The 27,833-nt window shown below is 28.1% G+C and overlaps 1 protein-coding gene and 1 long non-coding RNA gene across 3 annotated transcripts; one reads left to right on the top strand and one right to left on the bottom strand.

Annotated features, from left to right (window-relative positions):
• LOC132951070 (zinc finger protein 474-like) lies at nucleotides 1-15,615 on the bottom strand. Of its 2 annotated transcripts, none has more exons than XM_061022762.1 (6): nucleotides 15,339-15,615; nucleotides 13,120-13,730; nucleotides 8,118-8,237; nucleotides 7,578-7,679; nucleotides 5,191-5,401; nucleotides 1-982 (listed from the first exon to the last, which is right to left on the bottom strand). In XM_061022762.1, exons 1-6 carry the CDS (start codon nucleotides 15,436-15,438, stop codon nucleotides 834-836), a joined length of 1,293 nt encoding a protein of 430 aa, XP_060878745.1. In that variant the 5' UTR covers nucleotides 15,439-15,615; the 3' UTR covers nucleotides 1-833. The 2 variants fall into 2 exon arrangements, with proteins under 2 accessions (XP_060878745.1, XP_060878746.1); XM_061022763.1 differs by having other exon boundaries at nucleotides 2-982; nucleotides 13,120-13,715.
• A 5,781-nt stretch (nucleotides 15,616-21,396) lies between these two features.
• LOC132950530 (uncharacterized) lies at nucleotides 21,397-24,647 on the top strand. Its single transcript, XR_009665215.1, has 3 exons — nucleotides 21,397-21,612; nucleotides 23,853-23,918; nucleotides 24,337-24,647. It is a non-coding gene; the product is annotated as an uncharacterized LOC132950530 (long non-coding RNA).
• The last annotated feature ends 3,186 nt before the right edge of the window (nucleotides 24,648-27,833 follow it).

Here is a 27,833-nt window from a genome sequence, read left to right as displayed (position 1 = left end):
AACTATATTCAATTTTATTATTACATTAACTTATATACATAGTATATACTCTTCAGTTTATTACAATAAGTACATATTATACATATTAAATATTTTAAAAAAAAGTTACCTACTAATCATGGTAAAATACTCGAGTAAGCAAGTTATTCGTAACGTAACGATCTGGATCCACAACTTACAATCACAAATTATATGGAGAAGCTATTAAGCTAATGCTATAGGTACACAGTATCCATATTGTGTAATATTCTCCTATCCTTATACAGCATTATACGTGGATTATATCCTCGATGTCATGGATATCATTTTAAGTGAGTCAATTAATATTACCTAATTTATCAATTATTTTTATGTACCTACCTAATATTGAAACACAGTGAACGCGGTTAAATTAATAATAGTCTTACAATTATTTAATTATTTTGTGTTAGGTACCTAAGTATGGCTGATTACAGTTAGACGATAATTATTAAGTATATTATAGTAAACATGTGATCAGAAGCTATTTATATTGAAGAACGGTCACTGAATTGATGCCAAATCGACAACTGCTGAACCATGTATAGTCTATTCCTCAAAATGTTGGACACCCTCCTAAACATTTTCCAAAATACGTACGTCGCTGCGTATAGATACCGTGATTAATGTTAAGTACCTACAACCTGTATACATATTTAACCGTTTTATGTTAAGTTCACACTATATCCAATAACTAATTTAAGTATAGGTACTTTAAATTAAATAAAACCGGTTCTAACGAGAATTACGACAGCAGTGAATAATATTATTTATGTCTGTATAGACGCTATCAGTTTTAATAATATTCTTTTCATTTATTTTGTCACTCCTTTACAACTTCTCTGATGCACTTCCAACCTGTCCGGGTCGAATGTCCGTTTACACCGGTCGCATGGCACGAGCTGCGATAAGTACGATTTCCAGTGTTCTTCTCTGGTAGCCCGTTGATCCACCTTGCCCGTCACTAAAACGTACCGTAACAACGTAATTATTATTTGCAAACATTGTTTATTGTTTAATAATCAATAATACGATAAGTGATTACAAGATAGGTTGCGCTTTTTTTTGACATACCTTTAATGCAATATTATAGGAACCTAACTATAAACATTTATTTTCCTCTCTAATTTTTTAATAATAACCTATTTAGGTATATCTTAAAACAATTACGATTTATTGATATTTACCGAATTATTTGGTGTTCTAACATAATTTTGGTTATTGCACAGTCATGCGAATGCCATAGACCTGTTAGGTTAGGGACCTTTGCACGGGCTTCCGCCTTCCTACCTATATCTAATCGATATGCTGTACAGTTCAACAGTAAAGTTGCTGTACCTCGCTTTGAGGATTAAGTACCTATCACTGTAAACTGTAATGTACCTATGTGTTAAATTTGAATTCAATGATATATCATTGCAGACGAAAATCGATTCTGAGCAAAGACAGTCTGTCAGCCAGCAGACTGTGCAGCCATATTACTGAGCATATTTTATTATTTTATGATATTTCTAGTAAAGCTGTAAAGCAATTTATTTTACTATTAGTACCTAATAGGTAAAGTTTAGGCTGAATTAATTTTTGTCGTAAACATTTGTATTTTAAAATGCACCTTTACATGTTTAAATTAAAATAATATATAATATAAAATAATATACCTGCTTGAAAAGATTCAAGCGACCCGCGAATAATATTTTTAAATTGCAAAAAAATAACTCTAAAATGACTAAAATCATTATTCTTCGTTAAAATATCTGATTTCATCCAAAATTGAACTTAATCAACCTATCTATAACAAAAAAAATGTATTACCTACCCATGTATTTTATAGATTTGCAGTTGGTTACAGTTTGTACTATTCATGAGAAACCTTGCTTAAAATGATCAATTCTTACTCCTTAGCTATAAAAATTGAACGTTTTATAAATGTTTAATTACAAAATGATTGGCAAATTTTCGTGATTTTGATGAGTTTTGTCAGCGTTTAACTTAAAATGCTAATAAATAAAAATTGTACCGGTGTATTAATATTATTATAATATTGTTTAATATTTTTAAATTACTAAAGAAGCAACTTATGAAAAACCTTGTACTTTGTAGTCATTTTTCAAGATTTTTGCTCAAGCGGAAAAATTTTCGAAATTTAAAACTAAAAAAAAAAAAATGAAAAATTGAAATGTCTATGCTTATATAGCTTAAAAAGTGTCAAAATATATTGAAAATGTTATCATTTTTTGTAAAACATAGGTTATATTTTTGTGTCCGCCATCATGGTTTGGGGCAGTGAAACTGCTCCGATTTTCTCCAAGAGTATCTTGTTCGATGGGAAAGTGAATCTAATTGGTACATTTGGGAGGAACATTTTAAAATTCTCAATAGTTTTCAAAAGTGCTGGGAAGAACAACATAAAAATTAAGCAAAAACGGGAATTTTTACGCAATATCGGTTTTTGACAAAATAGAAATTGGTTTTCGGTGTAACTTAATATATATAACTTTATATACATGACATTTTGATTGGTTGTTTGGATTCACATTTTTTATACACGATTAAATTTTCAAAATAAAGTACCTACCTATCACTGTAAACTGTAATGTACCTATGTGTTAAATTTGAATTCAATGATATATCATTGCATACGAAAATCGATTCTGAGCAAAGACGGTCTGTCAGCCAGCAGATTTTGATTTGTTTTGAACTGTTTAGGAACATTTTCGGTTTCCAATTTTCTTAATCTTTTTTTCTATGAATGTCAATAAAATTTTATTTGTCGGTAAAAAAGCTTGGAAATTAAATACAAGGCTTCTATTGTATTGTTACAATGACATTTGAAAAATATTAAAAATCCTTGGTCGTCTTGACAAAATACGGAAAAATCGCGAAAATCAGCAAATTATTTTGAGTTGAGAATTCATAGTTTTTTTTTTTTTAATCTAAGATTTGAAAATGTATTACAATATTATTCATAAGTTTGTCTACCTTTATCAAAAAAAGAATGTCCACAAGCAAATCATTTTAAGTCATTTTTATGAACGTTTCAAATTCATATTTTTACAATATTGGATTTTCACTCGATTTCTATCTTATAGCGATTTTGCTATTTTGGTGTTATTCAAAAACGAATAACTGTAGATACATGGAAATTCTACTGAATGTTTATATTTTCATTTTCTATAAACCATACAATTTTTAAAATATTTTGACTCTTTTTGAGCTGTTTACTGATATTGTATAGGTTTTCAATTTTTTTAGTTTTTTTCTATTAATATTAATATTAATAAAATTTTATTTGTTGGGTAAAAAAGCGCGAAAATTTAATGCAAGGCTCCTGATATATTATTACAATAGCAGTTGAAAAATATTAAAAATACATAGGCACAATCTTTTTTTATAATCATTTATAGTTCAAATGTTGACAAAATGTATACAATTTAAAATTTAATAATTATTTTGTAGTTAAAAATGTATAAAATTTTCAAATTTTATAGCTAAATATTGAAAATTAAAAAGTTAAGTATAGTAGGTATATCAATTAACTATTATTATTATGCCAATTAAATTATGGTACCTACAGTCATATTGTCTCATATTAATCGCATATGTAAATATGTAATAATCAATCTAGTCAATAAGTTTCGATGAACATTTCAGGGAAACTTTTAAAAATACAAATAAAACTATGACATAAACCAAGGGGTAGGGGTGTCCGGACCCGGGGTCCACTCCCCTGGGTTCGCCACTGGTGTGATGTCTACTACACAATACACAGGTTTAACGTTTTGTATAGCATATTATAGTACTGTTGGTACATACATTATTATATAAGTAGCCCGATACTGTAGGGCCAGTGGAAATTGAGCTCACTTCAGAAAAACATATCATTGCTGAACAAATATTATAACTTTGAAAAGATAACATTTTTCGAACTACAGTTTTAAATATTAGTTCTGTGATGACCATACAGTTACATGTGTAACCTAACCTTTATTTAAAATGTAATTTTATATTTCCAAAAAAATTAAAGAAATCTCAAACAAATATTTAATATTTACGATACATTGAAGAAGATAAATAATGTAAATCGTAATTAGGTACTAAAGTTTCAGTTAATTTCAATATAATAAGTTATAATAACCTACTATGGTAGTTATAGGCAGGGCCTGATTTAGGCATTTTGTGGCCTTAGGCAAAATCAAAAACGTGGCCCCTTGTCAACAGTAGCGTTTATAGCCCCCCTCCACAAATGAGTTGTATAAAACAAAATAATAATTTATATAAATTTAGTATTTACTTATACATTATAATGTTATACATTTTTTATCTCTACAGGCTACAGATTTCTTGTACCTATTATATATATATATTTATTATTGATATTGAAAACAAAATTTAAACATTTCTTTTTTTTATATTATGTATTAACTGTAATAAACAATACATTTTTATATTTATAATAGAAAATAATTAATAAGCCATTTTATAATATTACTTTTCTTGCTTTTTTTTAAAGCAAATTCATTTATTATGCCATCGAAGTTTAAAGAAGATGTAAGATCGATTTCTATTGATAGTAAACCTAAGTTATCAATTCTTTCTTATTAAAAATAGACTTTTATTTATTTTCATTTACATTTTACGCTGTATTAATTATTTAATTTTTTTGAAATATTATAATAGGTTTCTTATATTTATTTTATACGTTGAAAGTAGTACTCTAAAAAAAAAAATAATGTTCAAAAAAATCTGAGGTCCTCTAATGACGGAGGCCATAGGCAGTTGCCTATCCTGCCTTTTGGCAAATACAGCCCTGGTTACCCTAGGTACTCTTAACTATAGGTGTCTTTTACAAAGCCACATTTAAACCTCCATTTATTTTTAGATTCATAGTGAAGCGAATGATCAGATTTATTTGTCTTACGACGGTGACTATTTTAATATTTTTATTTCTTTTGTCTGTAGAAACTTTTTTGGGCTGTAAACTTAGTTTTAAAACATTTCATAAATGCCTATTATGATTATATTATATAGACTATAGTATTTACGTAAGTATAGTTCAACAAAATATTGTTTTTTATTATTTTTCCCGCTGTTCGTAACGCCGCCCGGCCCTGCCCGGCAGGTATACGCAGCACATTTAAACGTCACACGACACAATGGGTGGCATCACATTACCTTCGTCGATGATCACTTCCGGTTTGGTGGGCACGGGTCGTCGGAGATGTGGTGCTAGGCCATCGTTTTCTCGGGTCCACTTGATCAGACACTGAGGTTCGTGAATCCCTATGGACGCGGTCCCGAACAGACGACCGCACACGTAACACGGCGCCGGTTTCTTTTTAGGTTTGTCCATGTTGACGGCCGATTTAGCCGGTAACTTTGGCGCCTGTCGAAAACCAAATATATTATAATAATTATTATTATTATTTATCACGCATATAATTAATATTAATTATAACTTGACCGGACGAAACCCGCACAGTATGATATATTATATTTTTTATTTATCATATAGGCGCGAATGTGAACGATCGTCGTGCCGGACGCACCTCGCTGCGTTGACGATTTCGTATCAGGACTCAATATTATAACATAACAAGGTACCTATAATAACATTGATTCTTCTTCTTCTACTTTTGATACCGCCGCCGTCGTTTACACGATATAATGGCATTCGGTCGATACGCCGCGAATTCGTTATATTGTTACAGACGTACATAGTATTATTATACTCATATTATAACGTGTAACGCGTTGTGTTTATAAGACGTATCCATGTGTATGGGGGTGCCCGACTAATACCTAACTACGACGTCACGATGCCTTAAATGATGTGTAAATACGGTATAGGAGGTACCTATAATAAAATACGAGTAGCGATGATTAATGATGACTGGCGAGCACGCTGTACGCATATAGTGTATTATAGTTATTTTATATTCTTCGTGTACGTCTTGAATTTGACACTTTTAGGTATATATTTTTACTGGCGTGGAAAACAATGCCGTTACAGTGCTCTCGCCGCGGGCGGTACTATATTATGTATAATATTGTGAAAACGGTCGGTCATTTTCTATAATTTAAATCCTAGTATGGCCAAGTTTTACAGTGTGCAATTTGTATTTTGTATGACGCGGTGTGTATATCTGACTGACTAGCTGAAAATCGAAGACGTAGGTACATTTAAATGTTCAGTTGATAACAAAACCTTACATATAACGGATTATGTTTACGGATTTAAAATAATATAATATTGCCAATCACGTGATTTCAAAATTACCTATACCTAATTATAAATGTATTACGATTTTTTTATAAGAGTTTCTGGACAGAGGGAAAAATTAAAAACCTATTGTATTTACATTGTTTTTTTTTCTGTACATAATATACATTATTATAATACCAGTATTTTTGTCGGGTCAGATTTCATGGTCACTCATTGGGTAGGTACTCACAAATATTTCACGTTGGGTACCTACTTCAAAACTAGTACATACTCAATAGGTACCCCAATACTGTAATTAGAAAATATATATAACCACGGTTAATATAACTTGTAAAAAAATATGGTCTAATGCAATACCTACGTCTATATGCACTGCGTACACTCGGTAGGCATCTACCATCACTATTTTCGTACATTTTTTTTTAAGTTTATAAATTTATAATTTACTAAAACATATATATTATGTAAATGTAATAGAGGAACCTATTATTATTTATGTTTAGATGAGCGCATCCTAGTCCCTTTCCCCTGTGTCTGTAAAAATAATATTTCTAAAAAGTTAATACTTTGAGAGAGAATAAGTGTTTACCTTTAAAATAATCTACCTGGGTGGCTGGGTATAATATATTATTGTATATTTTGTCATTTACACTTACCTATATGGTGAGTCGACTTATTACGTTATACAAAATCCGTTAAAAAAATCTTAATTTATTGAACATATTTTATTTGTCACTTGCAATAAGTACCTTGCAATGGTATACAATTTATTTTTATGTAGATATATACCTACAATATGCGCTGTATGTGTGTACATTAAATCTGCATAAATTTTGTGAAATGACGTAATTGACCTAGACGGAGATTGAGAAAAATTATTTGCAATACTTGGTCTCCTCAAATATTTTATGTAATTGTATAATTGAAGTCGGACGAAAAAAACGAATTTTTATTACAAAATCGAATGAATAATTTCTAAATCGAGCAGATATAAATTACATTTTTCAATCTCCAAACATTAGTTTATTTATTTATATTAATACATACGGTAAAGCTCAATATGCTGTGCATGGTTACATTATTAGGTACAATTTACAGAATATACAACCTACGAGTAATGCATAAATATAGTACAATACTGCTTCTATGGTAACCAAGAGACAAGATACTGAATATCTAAATATAATATTGTTTATTTATTGTTAAATGTAAATTAAATGTATTCATCAGTCATCACTCGTCGGATTATTTATATATTGTGTAATAGTTGTACACCCAATAGCATACCCGCCCAATAACATTTTTAATGAATATAATCAAATTATTATTCACTTACGGCTACTGGTTTTTTCTTGGATTCAATACAGACTCTTGCGTGGGCTTCAAGTCTGTTTGCTAGGAACTTCCGTTGGCAAAAATCGCATGGCACCAAATTTGACTGCAATTATTACATGCATTATTCAACTATTGTCCGAGCAGTACATTTTTATAATTAGCTAGTACCTATATATGATAATAACATGAAATGTCATCAATTTATCTATGTGGAAATAAGAAAAGCCTTAACATTTTCCAACCATTTGAATTAAAAATTGTCATTGTTTGACTATACATATATTCACGAAAGAATACCAAATGTACACCTTCGTACTATGTACACCAATGTTTGGGCGTACAAATAAAATGTATAACCAGTTATAATAGTTGGTTATACCATAAATGAATTAACTGCATCATGAGTCATGACTTCTGCCCACTCGCTTTCGTAGCACAGTTGGTTTTCAGTTCATCGAACTTCAACTCCAAGTATTGCATTTTTAAGCTAATGATATCGCTAGAAATTGAATGTTGGCATATTATAATATATTAGGCATACCTGAGTGGCTTCCCATGCCAACTTATTCCAATCATCAACAGAAATAATTTGATTTTCCGGTTTCGTTGGCATAGTTCTTTGTAAATGTTCGGGTAGTCGGGAATTTTCTTGGATCCATTTCTGTTAAACAAAAAATGCACATAGCCATTATCAAATTTAAGAATTTTTATCTTTTACACTAAACATAGCCGTTTAACCCAACTTTGCCCGGGAAAAATGTACAAATATAAAATACAGTGCTATATATATATATATATAGGTGTACCTCACTATCTCCGTTTTATAGTGTACCTCAGATAGTCAAATCACGGGCAAATCGGCGTCGGTGTACCTCGGCTTTGTGAAATAATTCGACCTAGATGGGCAACTGCAAGTCATGTACTAGATTTAACAGTTGGTATATTTACCGACGTGATTCAAACTACTATCTAAACTTTTCTGATATTTTTAAGAATACTCTCCGAGAGTCTGAGATTTTCGTAAAACTCAGTAGAGAAATTTTTGAGTATATAAGCTATACAAACATACATTTGGATTTAAAATCGTAGACTACAATTTTGTGTTCCCAAAAACGTCCTCTATTTAGAGGTATTCGTTAAGGGAGGTTTTACTGCAGTTACTTTAGTCGAGGCCATGTAAACGCGACGATTTTATGCCTGTTGTTACCTCATCTGCCCGTGTAACCAATGGCAACAATTTATATACAAAAAAAAATGCTTATTCCTAGTATTGTCCATTACTATATTATAACCCGAAACCAATGACAACCATTTATAAACGAAAAAAATTTCAATCTCTATACACAAATACTTGTGTAAAAGGACCTCTTCAAAATTCGAATTTTTGAAAATCTTTTCTTAGTGTACCCTTACATAGTGTTACGAAGATATACCATGAAAATATCAAGTCTTCAGCTATATCATAGCTTAGGCTCTGCGTAATACGTTTATCAGTCAGTCTGTCAGTCAGGACATATTTGACTATATATAGACTATATTATAGACCAGGGGTGAGAAACTCAACGCTACCAGAGGGCCAATTTGAATGTGCGAAAATGTAGTGGGCCAGAGAACATAGAAAGAAAATAAAAAACCTAATGTTAACTATACCTCTATAAATAATATAATATTATTTACATTTAATAGTTCAATACTAGGTAAGAATTTATATCTGCGTTTTACGATGAACATAATAATTAATAATCAATAATTTTATAAATATGATAAAATAAAATACATAGAAATCTTAACATTTTATATTTTTCTAAGCTAAATTGACACGGGCCAGTGAAAAATAGTACGCTTGCCGCCAGTTGCCCACCCCTGTGATAGACTATTGACTCAAATACTCTCGAGTATCGACCTGACGTCTCAAACGCAACTGGTGCAGAGATCTTCTTAACCTATAAAATACATTTATATTGCTCATAAAAATGTTAATTCATTGTAAAAGGTGACTCGACTGCGAGCTTTCCTATACACGTTACTCAAAGACATTTTTATATTATTTTATTATACCATATCATATTTACTTATTGTATATGTATAATGTACAGACTGTAAATTTCAATAAACGCCATTTCAAAAAAAGAAATAGAGTATTTCGACGCCCCAGTTCAAAACTGCAACAACTCAAAAATTTGGTTTATTGGGTATAATGTGTTTTCTATATTGTTTCACTATATGTAACTTAATGTAAATTATAATATTGAAAATGTTCTCTTGTGTTCAATAATTTAACTATATTTTATTGCGTTCTTGAACTGAAATCGATATTAGAGTGGTGTACATAACTCGGATTTGTTATAACTCGAATAGTCGAGTTGTTGAAGTTACTGAACTGAGCCGTCGACAATATTATGTTTCATAGTTTCAATGTCAATTTAAAATCAATAGTAGTATACGTCTGAAAAATAGCCACTTATTGATACATAAAATACCATAAAATAATATGTGGAATAATAGTTCATCATAATTGGGAAAATTAAATTGCATTGATTGGTTAGGTTTTATATTATATAATTATATATATATTATGTATTGATTTTACAGTTATTTTTTTTTATTATTATTATCTTTTTTTGAATATATTATAGGGAAGAAAAGCTAAAAATTTAAAAAGTAGCACAGTTAAAGATTGGATCTTGGGAAATCACAATATTGGGCGTGTGCTTGGTTATATTTGAAGAGGTATTTTTTCGATTTTGTTGAATAGTTTTTCTAAACTCTAACTTAAGGAAACACTATGAAAAACCTTAAAAATTGTCAGCAAACGTGGTTCTGAAAATAACTAATATCTTCTCAAAATAATTGTTCGTACGATATACGATTAGTCTATTGGATCTCCAAGACCTTGGCATTGTGACAGGTTTGATTTTTAAATTTAAATTTATATTCATACGTCGCTTGAGTTCTTAACTTTTTATCAACTTTATAAACTTATATAGTGAAAGCATTTTTACTAATTTAATTACACTGTATTGACAATTACAAAAACTAACAACATTACTTAAAAAAGTCGGTAAGTATAGCGATGGGCAATATTTAGGTGTATACGGGTCATGGGTGAACAGGTTAGTGGGAGTTGAATAGTCGATGGTACTTCAAGTCTTCAACTATTAGAATTTTAGTATAATTAATTTGAAACAGGTATAATAATATATTATAATTACATCGTAAATAGGTATTGTTGTGGTCAGTATGGAGTGTTTTGAGGTTTCCAATATCCAAGGTCTACATAGTGACTGGATTTGGTTTGAAAATCACTCAACTGATTCTTTTATTACTGTTACACGCCAACACTTCTCCCCACAATATATGTATATATATTATTATTATTATTATATTATATTACAATATTACATATTATATTATATACAAAATATATAATACCTACATATATCCCAATTGTCCCTATATACATGCCCTTGAAAGTCTTTCCAATGGGCAATATAATATATAGTGAAAAACATATAGTCTGCAGTGTTTATATCACTAGCTGATACCTTATTAATAATAATACCTAATCAATTGATTTACAAAAAAAATATCGAGTACAATTTCGCGTATAATCAGATTAATTGTTTTTATTTAGATTTTAAGTATATATAGGTAATTATCAGTAGGTAAGTATTATATTTTAAATTTGTTAAAAAGTGATATATTATGCACGTGTATCATAGGACATAGACTTTAGTATTCAGTACAACACTGTGATGGTATACCTAGACACCTAGTATGGTATACTCAATGAAACAAGCAGTTTTTATACATACTGTACATTGAAGATAACTATGTACCTACAACCTACTCCATACACAGCGTTCTCAATCAATAAAATGACCATAATAAATTTAAAAAATAATGATATATTATCCTGCTTTAAAATGTATGCAACGTTTTTTAATAATAGTTAATTAATTAGATAACTTAATCACATTTTGTTTTTGTTAATAATAAACATTTTTTTATAAATCTTAACTATCTATAAATGTACCTGCCTGAATTGTTAAATATTACATCATTGAGTACAAGTGTACAACATTTAAATTGTTAAATCGTTTTTAGAAAGAGTGACTGTTTGAGCCATCATTATTGAGTACCTATAAAGACTATTTCGTCAACTTGAATTACGTAAGTAAGAGTGTTATTAAGTCCGATTAATTGAGTTTGGTATTATAATTGTATTGATACCGGTGGCTTATTGCAAAAACTACTCGTTATGTATAACATCCTCTTTAAACAATGGGAGTAGCGTTCCAAAAAACCATATTATAGGCATATTACGGACTTCCTGGGCAAGCAGCTATATAGGTGCACACCCATTATTATTTTGCTCTCACATTGGTTGCATTGTGTTTTGACGGTGTAAACTGCGTACAATAAAAACTATACTAAACATAGACGAAGTACGTAAAAATAAAAATAAACTTGTACACTAGGATTCAACTTTCATGTATAGATATACGTTGAAAACGAAAGAAAACTGTACAAGTTAATGGTTTTTTATCAAACACCGTGGGTACACTTCCCACGTTTAACCTATATTCAACTGAGCATACATTCCGACATTCGAGGTATATCCGGTGGTTCTCAGTTATATTTTGACCAAAGTTTTTATTTAATGCTTCGTCAAAAACATGCGTCAATATTTAAATTAAACTAATCCACTTAGAAATCTCGCGTTACAATTTTAAAATGACCGAATATAATTATCAAATTTATTATGAAAATCATATAAATAGATAACACACTGATTCCAACATTCATTGTTTGAAAAAATAATGTAATATTGTTTGTTAATAATAGTATAATAACTAATGAGTAGTAAAAAGTGTAATAATACTATAATAGAACCTATTTAGTATATAAATATAATATCACATCATCTTCTATAATATAACAACGGCGCATACCTATTATTATTTATCATACTCGATGTTTGTATATGACTATCGTCACGAAGTATAATTTATCAATGTTTGCTTAAAATATTTTGAAACGCAAACATAAATAAAAAATACTAATCAAACAAAATATAATAATAAAGGATGCGTTATTTCAAGTTCAAGGACAATAAATAATTATATAGTGTACCCAATAAAAATAGAAATGCGTGATAAATCGAATATATTATTTTTATTTTGTTCTTTTGTATCTAATTTGTTTTTCTGTCAACTTTTTTGTTTTTAAATTTTTAAATAATAATCGAAATAATAATAATAAACGTAAATTTTTTTTCCTGTTTTTCTATACCTATGATTATAATATTTTAATTGAATATAATTTGAATTAAAGTAAATTCATTTGTGTTTTCTAAAAAAATAAAAAAATAACTTTTAATAAACACGACATCTAGTGAGTAGTACTAATAGTGCTACCTACATAATACGAATCATTTTACATTTCCAATAAAATGTTAACATAATTGTTTTCTTAAATTCTTTTTACCTATAACTTGGGGGGGGGGGGCGTTGCCTTGTGGAATAATGATTATAGCGTACCTTGAGACACTGAGGTTCGTGAAATGGCAACGAAGCCGTACCGAATTCTTTACCGCATAAATAGCACAAAACGAGCCTTTTTTTCCTTGCCGATCCGACGGCCGTTGGAACCCATTTTTCTGGACGATATTCTTCGGGTTTTTTTTCTATTATCTCGCTAATAGTATGCTGTTTAACGTTTTCCTGGTCGTTTGACGGAGACGACATATTTTGGATACGTTGCCGAATTGGCGGAGTTGGAGCGATCGGCTTCACTTTAATCGGTAAATAACTTTTCCGATTCTTCGGTGTCTGCTTAGATACTTCAGGCAAGCTTAACACGCTTTTTCGGTCCTTGGTTTTGACCCGGTATGTTCTGCTGTTAAATTGTTGACAAACCGGACGTTTTGTAGTTGATGGCCGTACTTCCGTTCCGCTATCGGTCCGCTTGTCCAACAACAGTGGTTTGCCCAACGTGGCTGTGTCTGGCCGCCTTGACATACCCACAACTTCCTGTTCAGCTTCCATTGCCGCTTTCGGCTTTTTTTTGCCCGATGTCTTCTTTTGGACGGACGATTTAACAGCTGAAGTTGCATCCTTCGAAATGGTCTTTAATCCTAAACAAATGGGCACTATAATACATACATTTTATTTTCATAATAAATATTCAATATACCTTATACTATATTACTATGCATCTTTGAACATACATTCATGTGTAATTTATAATTATAAAAAAATTTTATTTTTTGAAATCTACACTACATAATATAGAATTTAGTATAGTTTCATTAAATCGAAATTAGAAATATCAACATTATATGAGCAGGACATTTTTATTATTAGGTATATTTATAGGTAACCTTCGCTATGTCGTTATTATTCATAATTCAATAATTCTTATTAGTTTTTAATTGTGTATTTTATTATTATACCTACTATCAACATTTACAAGTAGGTATTTCATATTGGTTAATCATTGGTTCATTTTTTGTGTTTATTGAATTTTTGTTTAGTATAGAATTGTGAATTATTTCAATTTAGTCATATATTTTTAGAACGATAAATCGAATATTATTAAGGCAAATAGGATAAGTTTATTTTTTATCGTTGTGTACAATTATTAGGGTACTACCTACGATACGTGTGTATCTTAATTTTAAAAAGTAAATTTGTATCCAATTTCCACACAAATAACCCGTTACCATGGATAATATTTTAGTTTGTTGATGTTGTACAAAAAATCAATGTATTAGCCAACTATTTAAACTTTTGTTCGTAATTAGTCAAGTGCGCAAATCTTAAACCTAAAAAAATATTAAAAATACAAATAAATAATAGATACGTTATTAAGTAAATAAATATTAATCTGTTATATTAATAATTCTGTAATTGCTTAAAACAAAGCTATTCTATATCTCTTGTCATGCGTATTTGTTATGCATATAAGATAACTTTCCTACAACATACGTTTATTGAGATAGATATAGATAATTTATAAAATATTCAAAATCCAATCTTATTATTTTTTTTTAATACTATAGGTACCTATACTTTTCTTATAGTAATAATAATAATATTTTATTTACGAAATAATATAATAATTCCAGTAAGTAATACATGTTGTTATAATAAAAATAATAAAAAAAATAATAGAAAAAAATAATATACATATGCACACTATAAACTTAAAATATGCAATTAATTAATTTATAAATGCAATTATTACAGTTTTGAATCTATCTTTTATTACAAAAATCTCTGTGAAGGTACCTATACCATTCGTACAAACGTTGAAATAAATAATTATTAATTACAAAATATATAACTGGCATTTATTAGTTTCATAAGACAAACATATCCAAATTTTAATTATTAACACAGTTTGTAAAAATTAAATTATGCTTTATTTCCCTATAGTCTTAAAAGTTTTAGTTTTAAAGTTCAATAATTCTGTTTATTTTTCATTTACTCAACTCGATCATCCAGTTTAGTGGAAATAATTATTTAAGAATTACATGTATATAGAAATTACATAATAATGTTTTTTAAAATAACGAAAACGAATAACGATTACTCATGAAATGTTGATTTTAATATTTAATCTACATGATTGCATTAAATACAAAGAAAAAGTACAATATTATTATATATTTGTATAACTATAAACAATGTATTTTATATACACATCAAACATAGTAAACATGCAATAAAATACTTTTAAAAACTAATCAACTAACTTGAAAGCATCATTTTTTTGAACATGGTGGGAAATCTTTTTGACTTCAGAGGTGTTGTTGTTGTAGTAGTAGTAGTGGTAGTATCCATAGAACTGTCCATATTTTTTTAAAACATATTTTAACACAACAGTAATAAATACAATTTAATAAATTTTAAATTTTATTTTTAAGTTGGTATATTTATTTTTCATTGTAAATCACTAGTAAAAGTGTTGGATTAAAATATTCATCATTACTCATCATCAAACGTCAGTCTGTGACTACACGCAAAACGTAACTGAAAACACACACGACCGATACCAGTATGAACTACGCCTTTCGCATTCAGTACGTAGGTATCTATATTTTCCAGATAGAGTTATAGTACCTATAATGCAGTTTAAATAATTCCCGGTTTCATATAAATATGTTAAATTTTTCTGAAAAGTTACGTTTTGTGTTAAACTCTTATTCAAATAATTAAAATGTAAACAATATTGATTTTAACAACTGATAATGATTCATTATACAAAACAACATGAATAATCTGATATTTTGCTATTAAACATAAAGTAAAAACGATTTTATGGATCAAATTTGTAATTGTATTGCATTGAATATTCAACATTAGACATTAATGATTAAAATTATATATTTAAGAAAAGTTCACGAGAAAAGGATAATAACACTCAGTTTAGTTAAAAGTATTGTATTTTGATCTTAAAATAAACTATGAAGTGGATTTTAAATATTTAAAAAAAAAGTGGGCAAGTGGATGTTGCTCTGCTGTACAGACGTACAGTAGGTTACAAGTGGGTCACTACTCACTGTATAATGGATGGTATTAAATATAAATTCAACGATATACATAATATTATTGTATACGAAAAGCGATTCTGAGCGGTGACGGTTTGTCAGTGTGGATATTTTATATTATATTTATATTGTTATTACTTATTATCAATACGGTAGCCGGTAAGTTGAATTAATATTATAAAATTACAACAAAATAACTAAAATGGTTATTCTTGGTTTTTTAATATGTAATTTTGTCACAAATTTGAACTTAAAAATAAAATGTGCTAATGTATTTTTTAGATTTTTTGGCAACAGAATTAATTATTTCCATGGAACTTTGTTTGAAATTTTAAATCCTTAGATATAAATGTTGAACATTTTATTAATTTGAACGACTAAATAATTTGTAAAATCTCAACTTGATAAATTTCGTCAAAATTTGAACTTTAAATGATAATAAAAAAAAATTGTGCTCATGAATTTTTAATATTTTTCAACTGCTATTGTGACAATATATCAGGAGCCTTGTATTAAATTTTGACGCTTTTTGTCCCAACAAATAAAACTTAATTGATATTCATAGAAAAAAAAAACTAAAAAAATTGAAATTTGAAATTGTCCGTAAGCAGCTTAAAACAAGTCAAAATATTTTGAAAATGTTATCAATTATAGGAATTATAGGAATAATTATTGGAACATTATAGGAATAATAGACATTTTTTATGAATTTCTAACACAAAATAATTTGCAAATTTTCGTCATTCTTACGTATTTTGTCAAAATTTGAACTTTCAAAGCTTATAAAAAAAATTATGACAGTGGGTTTTTAATTTTTTCATCTGCTTTTGAAACAATATACTAAGAGTCTTCTATTCAATTTTCAAGCTTTTTTAACCAACAAATAAATTTGACAACTGAAAATGTCCGTTATAACAGCTCAAAATAAGTCAAAATATTTGGAAAATGTTATGGTGTATAGAAAATGCTTATAACAAAATTCAGTCAAAATTTCATGTACCTACGGTCCATTTGTTTTGGGGTTGCACCAAAAACCAAAATCGATTTTCTCGAAAACAGATTTTGCGTAAAAATTCCCGTTTTTCCTTAATTTTTCTTTTGTTTTTCACGCCGCTTTTGAAAACTACTTTTCTATTTTTCTTTTTACTCCTCCCCCCCCCCCCCCCCCCAAAGTACCAACTAGATTAACTTTTCTATCAAAAAAGATACTGTTGAAGAAAATCCAAGCATTTTTACTGTCCTAAAAGGTGATAACGGACACAATAATAAAACATTTTTTTTACTTCATGAAATGCTGCACGTGCACGAAATTCAAAACTATTCAATATTCATATATTTTCACCAACGAGCGTTCAATAGTATTAAATGTTATTACTAGTAGTTACTAGTTCAAGTAGTTCATATAGGTTGATGGTTCAGTTAGAAAAGTAAAAGTGATGAGAATTTATGTATGCGATTGTTTCTGTTAGTGAAGGTTAACTTAATTATATTCTAAACGTAAATAATGCTTGTACTTTCCTACAAATAGTTCAGGGGCGTACTTGGACTTTAGAGATGGTATACAGTATAGGGCAAGGAATGCGTTTCCACCAGTCAATTTTATAAAGATCTATTGGATGGATCGTTGGGTTCTCTCAAAAACTAATCAACCCAACTGCGACTCCCAAAAGAAAAGTTTAAATAAAAATACATTATTTATAATTTAATGTATTTATTTTACCCGGAACAACTATATTCTATCAGTCGTTAGCAGTGGTACAATTTCCTGATATTTATTATTTTTATAAATCCTACATAATATCATTGATACTATTTATAATCAATAGTTATATATGTAGGTGCATAATTTCAAATAATTTGTATTGCAATTTCAGGTATGGGTATTTTTTTTTGTAAAACATCGCCGACACCCCCCGAATATAGATATTGGTTCCGTCACTGGCCGCGAATCAATACCTTGCAAGTTCAAAGTAATATGCTTGACGGTGGCCGGGGTAATTACTGATATTGTAAAAAAGCGAAAACCACGGGATGAACAAGTATTTATTATTTGTAAAAGCAGTGGTCAAAATATTTCTCCGTCTAGTAAAATCTAAAATTACGCCACTCGACTAGTTAACTGATTAAATAACACAATAATAATGAAGAAACCTCAATCTAATATAAGAGTGTACCTCAAAATGCTTGTTAATCTTACAGGTGTCTTGGAACTTAGACACGACAAAAACACTAAGGAATTACCATTGAATCCTTTTTCAGAGATCAAAGGATTAACATTAAATAACTGATTGCAAACGTATAAAAATTTTAGTTGTATATATATTTTAAAAGTCCCAATCATAATTCCAAAACATACACAAACTCACAATTTTCAACATATAATTTTATATTAAATATCTATAATTTTTGATTTTTATAATAACCATTGTCCACCTTATCCATGTACCATAACTGTAATAATAGTTTTATAATATGTCAACATATAATAGTAATGTTTGGTATACACATTTTTGAAACATAAATCTACAAAGTATATATTTCGATACGTTTTCGATATAATTTCAATCATTATCAATGCAATTTATGTACTCAAGATAGACTGATGTTGATATAGCTAAGGTTTTTTATATACGTTGATTTCAAAGCCAAAACAATCTAAAACCACAACAATTAATAGTATATGGTAAATAATTTAACAAGGTTAATAAATTAAAACAATAGTTCTTTGTGTACATTTTGATACCTACGTATCTATCCATATATCAGTATATCACGTAAATTATGTAATATCTTATGTTTGTGGTTAAAGTAGTTAACTTATGTGTTTACTTTAGTATACGTTCGTGATTCGTCCTACCTATACCTATTCTTTGCTATTTTTCATTATTAGTAAATATTAGGTATCATTCGTTTTATTTTATTTTTTGTAATTCATTTTCGATCACGAATAAGAGAAGTTCTTAATATCTATCATACATAAATACATATACATTATGCATAATATATACCATAATTTATTGTTTAAAATCCCAGCTTTTTAATTTTAATCAAAATTAATATTATAAATCAATTCATTAAAACTTTATTCGTGACATATTTTGATGTTTGATACTCATCAGTCATCAGTCATCATTAATTATTAACAATTAATACTTTTAGTGCCTAGCTATAGGTATTACTTATAGGTTATAACTTAATACATATATGAGTTATAACTACCTATAAAAAGAAAAACTGACATTTGGTTGAATTTTTCGGTGTAAACTACTTACATTCCAGATTTCATTTAATACCTAGGTAAATTGAGTACGGATCTAAAAGGTCAAAAACAGGTCATAGCGTACTTACCTCTCAGTAAACCATGAGCGTTTGAAGTTTTTCGACATTGGATATAATGTTATAATATCACTCGTAAACGAACAATTTTTCACGCAACAACATTCTTATTTTATTGAAATTTAAAAAATAATAACCGTCGATAGGTACCTACTTAAAATGTTCAAAGAATGTTTGTATATTAACATTTTCTAATACAATACCATACAATTTTCAAAATATTTTGATTGTTTTTGAGCTATTTATAGGCAATAGACATAAGAAATTGTCGGTTTTTTTTTTTAGTTTTTATTCTTTAAATATTGATAAATATATTTCACTTTGTCCAACAGCTTGAAAATTTAATACAAGGATCCTCATGAATTTTTATAATAACAGTTAAAAATATTAAAGATACGTATGCATGATTTTTTTCATAAGTATATATTGTTCAAAATTTGACAAAATTCATCAAAATCGTTTTTTAGTTAAAATGTATAAAACGTTGAACTTTTTCATAAGTAGTTCATTCTGTAACCAAAAAATATATAAACACAGTATTTTTTATAGATGTTTGAAGTTCAAATTTGGACAAAATCAAATATTAAACGAATGAATAACAACTTATAAAGAACCTTGTATTATATTTTCAAGATTTTCAACTTTGAGGGTAGCAAATTGATTCTAATTAGTACTTTAAATGGGTCAAAAGTTAAAAATGTACTACTTTTAAAAATAACTGGGAAAACAAATAAATAAAAACTTTGTAACTCAAAAACGAATAACCATAAATACTTTAAATTTCAAGCAAATATTTATATTAGCATTATCTATACATGGTATAATTTTTAATAATTTTTAATATATTTTAATCTATTTATAGACATTTGACATTACATATCGATAAAAAAAATGTCACTGGTCAAAAAGCTTGACAATTTTTTTTATAGGCATGTAAAGTTCTAATTTTGACCAAATTCGTTAATTTTTTAACGTATATTGTTATGTTTTAAACGCACAATGATATTTTCAAATACAATGTTTTCTGAAAAAATGCATTAAACTTACCGTATGAATGACAGTAAAATAAATTACTTTAATAGCATTATAAATTATAAATAATACTTCATAAAATATACCTGTGCCGGGTTGCTTAAAAAATGTATTAATTTAATGGTTCAATAAAACTTAATGGGCCAATCATGGTCCACTATTACGATGTTTAAGGGACTATTGGCTCACTATTGACTCGTTAAATGTTTAATGTAGGTTAGGTTAGGTATTGTTCATGCAACCCGGCATTATTAATAGGTTTATAGGTAGATATCTGGTCTTCGCTCAGAATCGTTTTTCGTATTCAATGATTTACCATTCAATTCAAATTTAACATATACAATACAGTGATACTTATCCTCAATGACGAGGTACACCAACCGTACAGCAGCAGAGTAGTTACCGCTACTTTCCCGCTTTTTATGTATAATATATATTTTATTAACATTTACAACTTGAATATTTTGTTATGAAACTTAAACTATAGAACAGCTATTGTCAACGAATTTGTGAAAACTGAAGTATTTATAAAGTTATGATTATACACTAAGTACAACCAACCTTCTAATAACCATTTATTTGTAGATTAATTGTTTTATATTCTAGAAGCAATGTTATAAATCAAATATACCTACCAAATACCAATCCAAAGTTATTCAAATAGGCGATAGTGACAGGTAGGTATTTAAGTGAATTTAAATTTATTTCCAATTTAATGTTTATAAATATTAATTTAAGATAAGAAATGAACAAAGTTATATGATCTCATTATTTATGTTCTACACCTAATTGTTCAAAGGTCAAAAAATAGTATAATACTCACCACTCTAATATTATTTATAGATTTTAGACATAATAGTATACATACTTATTGGTAAATATTATTGAGTGTTGTATCTTGCCATTAGTACATATTATTCTATTGCAGAGCAAAGTTGGTACAATGTTCAATTATTGTTTTCTCGAGTTTTCTTTTATGGAAAAATAAGTCAATACATAATGATTATGTGACTACAAAAATATATATGCCTTCTAAATAATGTGTCTATAAATTATAATATATGTGAGAACAAAAATCAAGTACCTAATTAAAACAGAAAAATAAATCATGGTAAGTCATTACTCATTAATAATATAGCTATACCACAATGGGACAACATTTTTATTTGTGTTTCAAAAACCTAATTTTAAAATGTTAATTTTATTTAATGATTTTATTAGCTATTTAAACCAATTGTTTTACTACTTATTTAAAATGTATGTTGATTTGATTTTTTTTAAAACAAAAAAATAAATTGTAAAGACTTAACATTAAATTTTAATAAGACGCCATACACGCATGTGTTATCTCCGTCTTATAAACGTACTAGGTAAGTACAGCTGCAGTAGACAATTTGCGTTCAGCAGAACAAATGTTGTGTTGTTGGCTTTAATTAATAATTAGATAATGAATCAACCTATTATACAATTTAAAGGTAAGAAAGTTATCTAAGTTTGTAGGAACATGTTGGGTTTTTGCAATAGTTTAATAATCAAGTGAGTAATTTTATGCGTAACTGCGTAAGCAAAATATTACAATTTAACAAAATATGCTCATATAAGTGTTATAACTTGATTAAAAATTAAAACTATCGTAAAAACCAACACAGATAATGACAGACGTTTAAGATTGATAATGATTCGAATCACTTTGACATTAAACCTAACAACACAAAATTACTACTTCTGAACACGAACACAACATTTTGAAAATCACATTTTTGTAAAATGGAGTAACAATAATTATATTATATACGAGGGAATGGTATATGGTTTTTTTTTTTAATGGAATTCAATATTAAGAACTTGTCTTATTTAGTTCACATCGAAAATATAATAAAATATATCATATCTATAGTAAATTGATGCTCGTATTTCACACGAATCAAAATTTTAAACGTTGTATAGTATAAAATATATTGTATAGATCTTTTGGATAATAGTATTGGTAGTGTATAACAATTAATTTAGCATTTAACGTTGACAAATAATTAATGGATTATGATTATTACTATATATTAGTTTTTATATGATTATTACTATATATTAGTTTTTAGTTTATTAGTTATTAGTTTATTACTTATTAGTTATTACCTATTGGATCGAGACGCATGCGCAAGGGCCAAGGGGGTGGGAGTAGCTGTAGGGCCGTTTATCGCGTCATACATTTTTCTATACAGATTTAACTGTGCTTATAGAAGTTTACTGTGTTGCAGGTTAAATGTCATATAAAAGTATTAAAATATTAAGATTTACAATACATATAAATATTAAATAGTATTCAAATCAATATACAATTTTAAAATATATTTTGTTTGTATACAAATTGTGTCGAAAAAAGTCAAAATTACAAACGGCGAGAACCAGTTGTGTATACAGATATTTGAGATAGGTGGGGTACGAATTTGAATAAAAAATAACAATGTTAATGAAGTTTCAAAAATATTGCCGCCTTCTACGGTTTTTATAATTTTAAAGCTTATAGTGGGAATCGATAGTTAATAGGTAGGAGGTAGGTATTGTGAACAGTACATCGTACATGGTGGAATAAATACCCAGCGGAATCGATAAATATTATAACTTCTTTAAAAATAGGATGTTTCAGCTGAATCGATAAATCCTCCAAAAAATATTTACCTGTAACCACCAGTGATGTATGGATTCTCAAATGCACTGAGCATTCTAGTTTTTGTTTCGGCGATTCAAATAACATTTTTCATTCAAACGTATTCCCGTAAGCATCTTAATAAATTCGTATTCTTATTATAAATGTTTTTAACTTTTCGTTTCTTAACTTTCCACTGAGGAGGACTTTTATCGTTTTTTTGGGCAGCGTATAGTAAGCAATAAACGATAGTTAATGAATTAAAAATTATCTTTGTTGTTATCAATTATGTTGTTTATACGTTTGAACACACATTTATCTAAAAACATCATAATACTTTAAAAGTACCTATATGTACTAATATGATATGTGTATATGATCACTTGCCCCCCCCCCCCCCAAATACGTAACTGCTCAGAGGTCATCTTTTGTACAATCTAATCTTACAAAAACATAAATTATATAAATATTTATTATTTATTTATCATGCATGGTATTGAGAAAATTCAAAATTGGCACTGCAATTTATGCTGTTACAGTATTAGTCCGGTTAGTGCTGTGATTGTTACTGTGTGTCAGTACTTTTTTTAAATGTATAATTATTAAGATAGATAGGTTAGGTTAGGTTAGGTAGGTACCTACTTTATAATTGTTATATTATGTTATAAATGTAAATAAATTGTTTTATTTCATACGTATTATTTTAGGTCAACAATATAAAAGTCAAATGTCCACTCCCTGAGGATGAAGATAATATAGTACTTACAAAAAAGGTATAATGTCAACTATCAAATAATTTTTAGGTGTTTAAGTAGTTCAAGGAAAAAACAATAACATATTAAATATTAATTAAATTTATTTAAATAAATTCTCAAGGGTGTCACTACTGTCACATATTGTATTTTATTTTTGTATAAAATTTAATATTATAATATTTTAAACTACATTTGAGACTTGAGTTACTTATTACCTGCTGTCTGCTGTAACGTTGTTTATAAATATAATAAAACAAACCCGATGAAGTGTTCTTCTAAATCTTATTCTTATGATATAATTACTACAATTATTAAAGCTACAATCGCATTAACTTAAAATTAATTAGATTATTACAGTTAAGCAGTAAGCAGATATTATATTATAAAATATATTTGACACATTATATATAGATTTTTTCTTTTTTTTTTCTTTTAGGAAAAACAGAAATCAAAATTGTTGAGGAGCGGAGATAGCGTAAAAATGAACGATAAAGTAATACATTACTTAATAACTAAAAATAACCAACATCTGAGCAGCACCGGTATAACAGGGAAAATTCCGGTCTTACTAATATTTCCATTAATGGTTTTGATTTTTTTACTTCTTATGATATATTTATAAATTTCCTATTGTAAAATGTAATTACTAATTTATTCATCATAATTCATAATGATTCATTTAAATCTTATTATTACGCAAAAATTGTATAATTTATTAAATTTAATATTATGTTAAAATTTATTGTATTGATGTGTATTTTTTTTTTATAACGTTTAAACGTTCATTAATTTCAAATTTCAATATATCAATTAATCGTTTTATTTTATCCATAGGTAACTTTAATGTATGAATAAACTTTAAATGAAATTGAATGACTCAAAATGTCTAATAAGTTGCCTACTTGAAAAATATTCGGGTGTTATCATTATACATGTAAATAATAGATTATTAAAATGTAAAACTCGTTACACTAATATCCAACTAATGCTACGCCTAATAATCTATCGTTATAGTAACTTTTACATTTATTTCCATACAAATATACAAAATTTAAGAATTGAAAAAGTCCATATCCGATTTTATTATAAAAAATCGTACATACCTATTTGTTTTTAATATTTTCAAATTGCGGTAAGTACAACTTATAAAGAACTTCATATCTTAATTTAAATATTTTATTTCATTATATATTCAAGCTTTTTCACTCACAGTCAAAAACGTTGTTATTATCATAAATATTTTGAACAAAACTAAAAAAAAATTCCATAATTTTAAATCTATTTATTAATATACGGAAGTACATATTTTTTAGCAATACCAATAAAACAATAACTCCGCCTATATATATATTATAAAGAAAAAAATCGATAAATCATTGAAAAAGTATTGTAGAGAAGATAAGCAAAAAAAAAACTGTACACATATGTTGACGCTTAGGAAAATAAAAAACAAAATTAGAATTACACCAGAAAAATTTAATTTTTTAATTTTTTTGAAAAAAAAATGTTCCGGACAAAGTCAGGTAATATGAACCATAAAAAGCAGTAATTTGAATGAATCATATAATAAAAGAAAGTATTAGGTACCTAGTTAATTATTGTTTGTTATTCAAATTTTCCTCAAAATGTCCGTATGTTTGTAACTTTTATTTCTATGCCTATATCTACTAAAAAACTAAAATACGATATAATACCTGTTTTTACCATACACAAACGTGGACACGAATAAAAGAAGAAGAAACACAAACCACGATACCGAACTATGAGTGCGATAGTAAATACAATATTTTAGAGTGTGTTAGTTTTACAACTAAAGCGGTTTTTATGGTCAAATGGTTGAACAGTGGACCGTTACTAGTACCTATTTGTAAATAGGCAATAGCACAAAACACTAAAATATTTTGAAAATGTCATCCTGTAATATCTAAAATGAATATTTCATGGAAATGACAAGTCTCTACAGTTGTTCATTTATTAATGACAACAAAATAACAAAAACTAGTTTTGCGTAAAAATTCCAGTTTTTCATAAATTATTTTTTGTTTTTTCCCGATTATTTTGAGAAGAACTACAATTTTTTTAAACTTTGACCTCAGAGTATTAATCACATCTAATTTTCTACCTTTAAAGTTGAATTTTGAAGCATGTTTACTGCTTCTAAAGGATTCATCAGACAAACTTCATATTATATTATACGTATTACATATATTATAGTATCTGTATTACAAATATGTAAGATCTTTCACAAGTTTTATACCTACTGATATTTAAGAAACTAGTTAACGTAGGCATGTACATTTTTTATGAGTGATTGAAGTTAAAATTTTAATAAAATTGGTTATATTATTTAAACTTGTGATTTTTTTTTTTGTTATTTTGAAACATTCCGCTATTATTTAAATAATCATATATTACTTAAGTATTAATCACTGAAATTTTCAAAATATTTAAATTAATTTTAGATTTTGTGCAGAGCGATGAATGTATTGATTTTACAACAAAGTTTTTTTTTGTGTGTGTTTCCATGATAAATAGTTTTAAAAAATGCTTTAATTTTCACTTTGGTGGTACCTACAGGTTACCGGTTGGATCTAAATGGTACTTTTGAAATTTTGTTCATTTGGTATAAGTCAAAAATGATTCACCTTAGATACTTAATATTTTTATGAAATATGCCATTTTTAATTTTTTATACATGAGGAAATTTTCAAAATATTTTGACTCTTTTTGAGCAATTTATAGGCATGAGAAATTTTTTTTTAATAATTGTCGATAAAAAATGTTTTGTTCTGTGAAAAAGTCTTAAAACTGAATACAAGGTTCCTCGTAATTTTTTATTACTGGAATTCCAAAAAAAGTTTATCATAAATCCATAATAGTCTTAATGAGAATTTGAAGTTAGAATTCGTTAAAAACGTAAAAAAATTTCAAACTAATTTGTGGTTAAATGATATTCTTAAAACGTTTTATTTTTATAAAAAAATATTAAAAATACATTGTCACTAAATTTTAGACGAAATATAATAATAATAATAATACAAATAAAGTGGCCAAAATACAATTTCGTAAAATATAAGTACAATAGTAACACCTAAAATCGGTACCATATGTTCATATCATATTAAATGATGTTATCATCGCAGTCGACTATAATATAATGTAACTTTATAAAGAGGTTAATAATTTATATACTCTGGCTGCAGTCCGGTCATTCTCCGTCGTCCGGGTTAGGTTATATGCGCGTAACTTCAGCGGCAAAGACCTAAATGTAACATAGACGTTATACCTAGGTACTAACATAATATACGATCGACCGGAAATCGGAACCCAACCGGTACTCGATGTCGGATGTTTACATTACGCTCTATCGTAACGTTGCGACGACCACGGTCCGTCGTCGTCGTTACTCGTTACGCGTTACATATATAGACGAGGTCCGCAGCAGTACATATAATTGTGCGCTACGCGTGCCGTGTGACGGTGCCAACAGGTGTATAGAGTTTAACAGGATGGACGAAGAGAACGCAGCGCTGAAGGGGGGGGGGGGGGGGGGGGGGGGGGAAATCTCGTCCTTGGACGGATAAATTAAAAAAAAAAACAAAAAAAACGAAAATATAGCCCGACATTTATATAGCCCGCGCGTTTTCGAATATATAATAATAATAATAATAGTAATAATAATATCAACATTATAATGGTGCGACCATCTGCGCGCTTATAATAATGTGTATATGTTACGATGGCGTTTCGCGCGTAGGCGCCTCTTCTGCGTGTTATTATTATTTTTACTATCATACGTATTATAATATTATCGTATCATAGATGCTCGCGTGTATGTGTGTGTATGTGTGTGTGTGTGTGTGTGTGTGTGTGTGTACAATGGTGCAGACGGACGCCGTCGACCGGTTTGTGGGTAGGAGGTCGCGAACGATA

The sequence above is a fragment of the Metopolophium dirhodum genome, chromosome 8 (assembly GCF_019925205.1).
Source record: "Metopolophium dirhodum isolate CAU chromosome 8, ASM1992520v1, whole genome shotgun sequence".
Classification (NCBI taxonomy): domain Eukaryota; kingdom Metazoa; phylum Arthropoda; class Insecta; order Hemiptera; family Aphididae; genus Metopolophium; species Metopolophium dirhodum.
The sequence above is the reverse complement of the archived record's forward strand: the minus strand, read 5'-3'. Positions and strand labels throughout refer to the sequence as shown.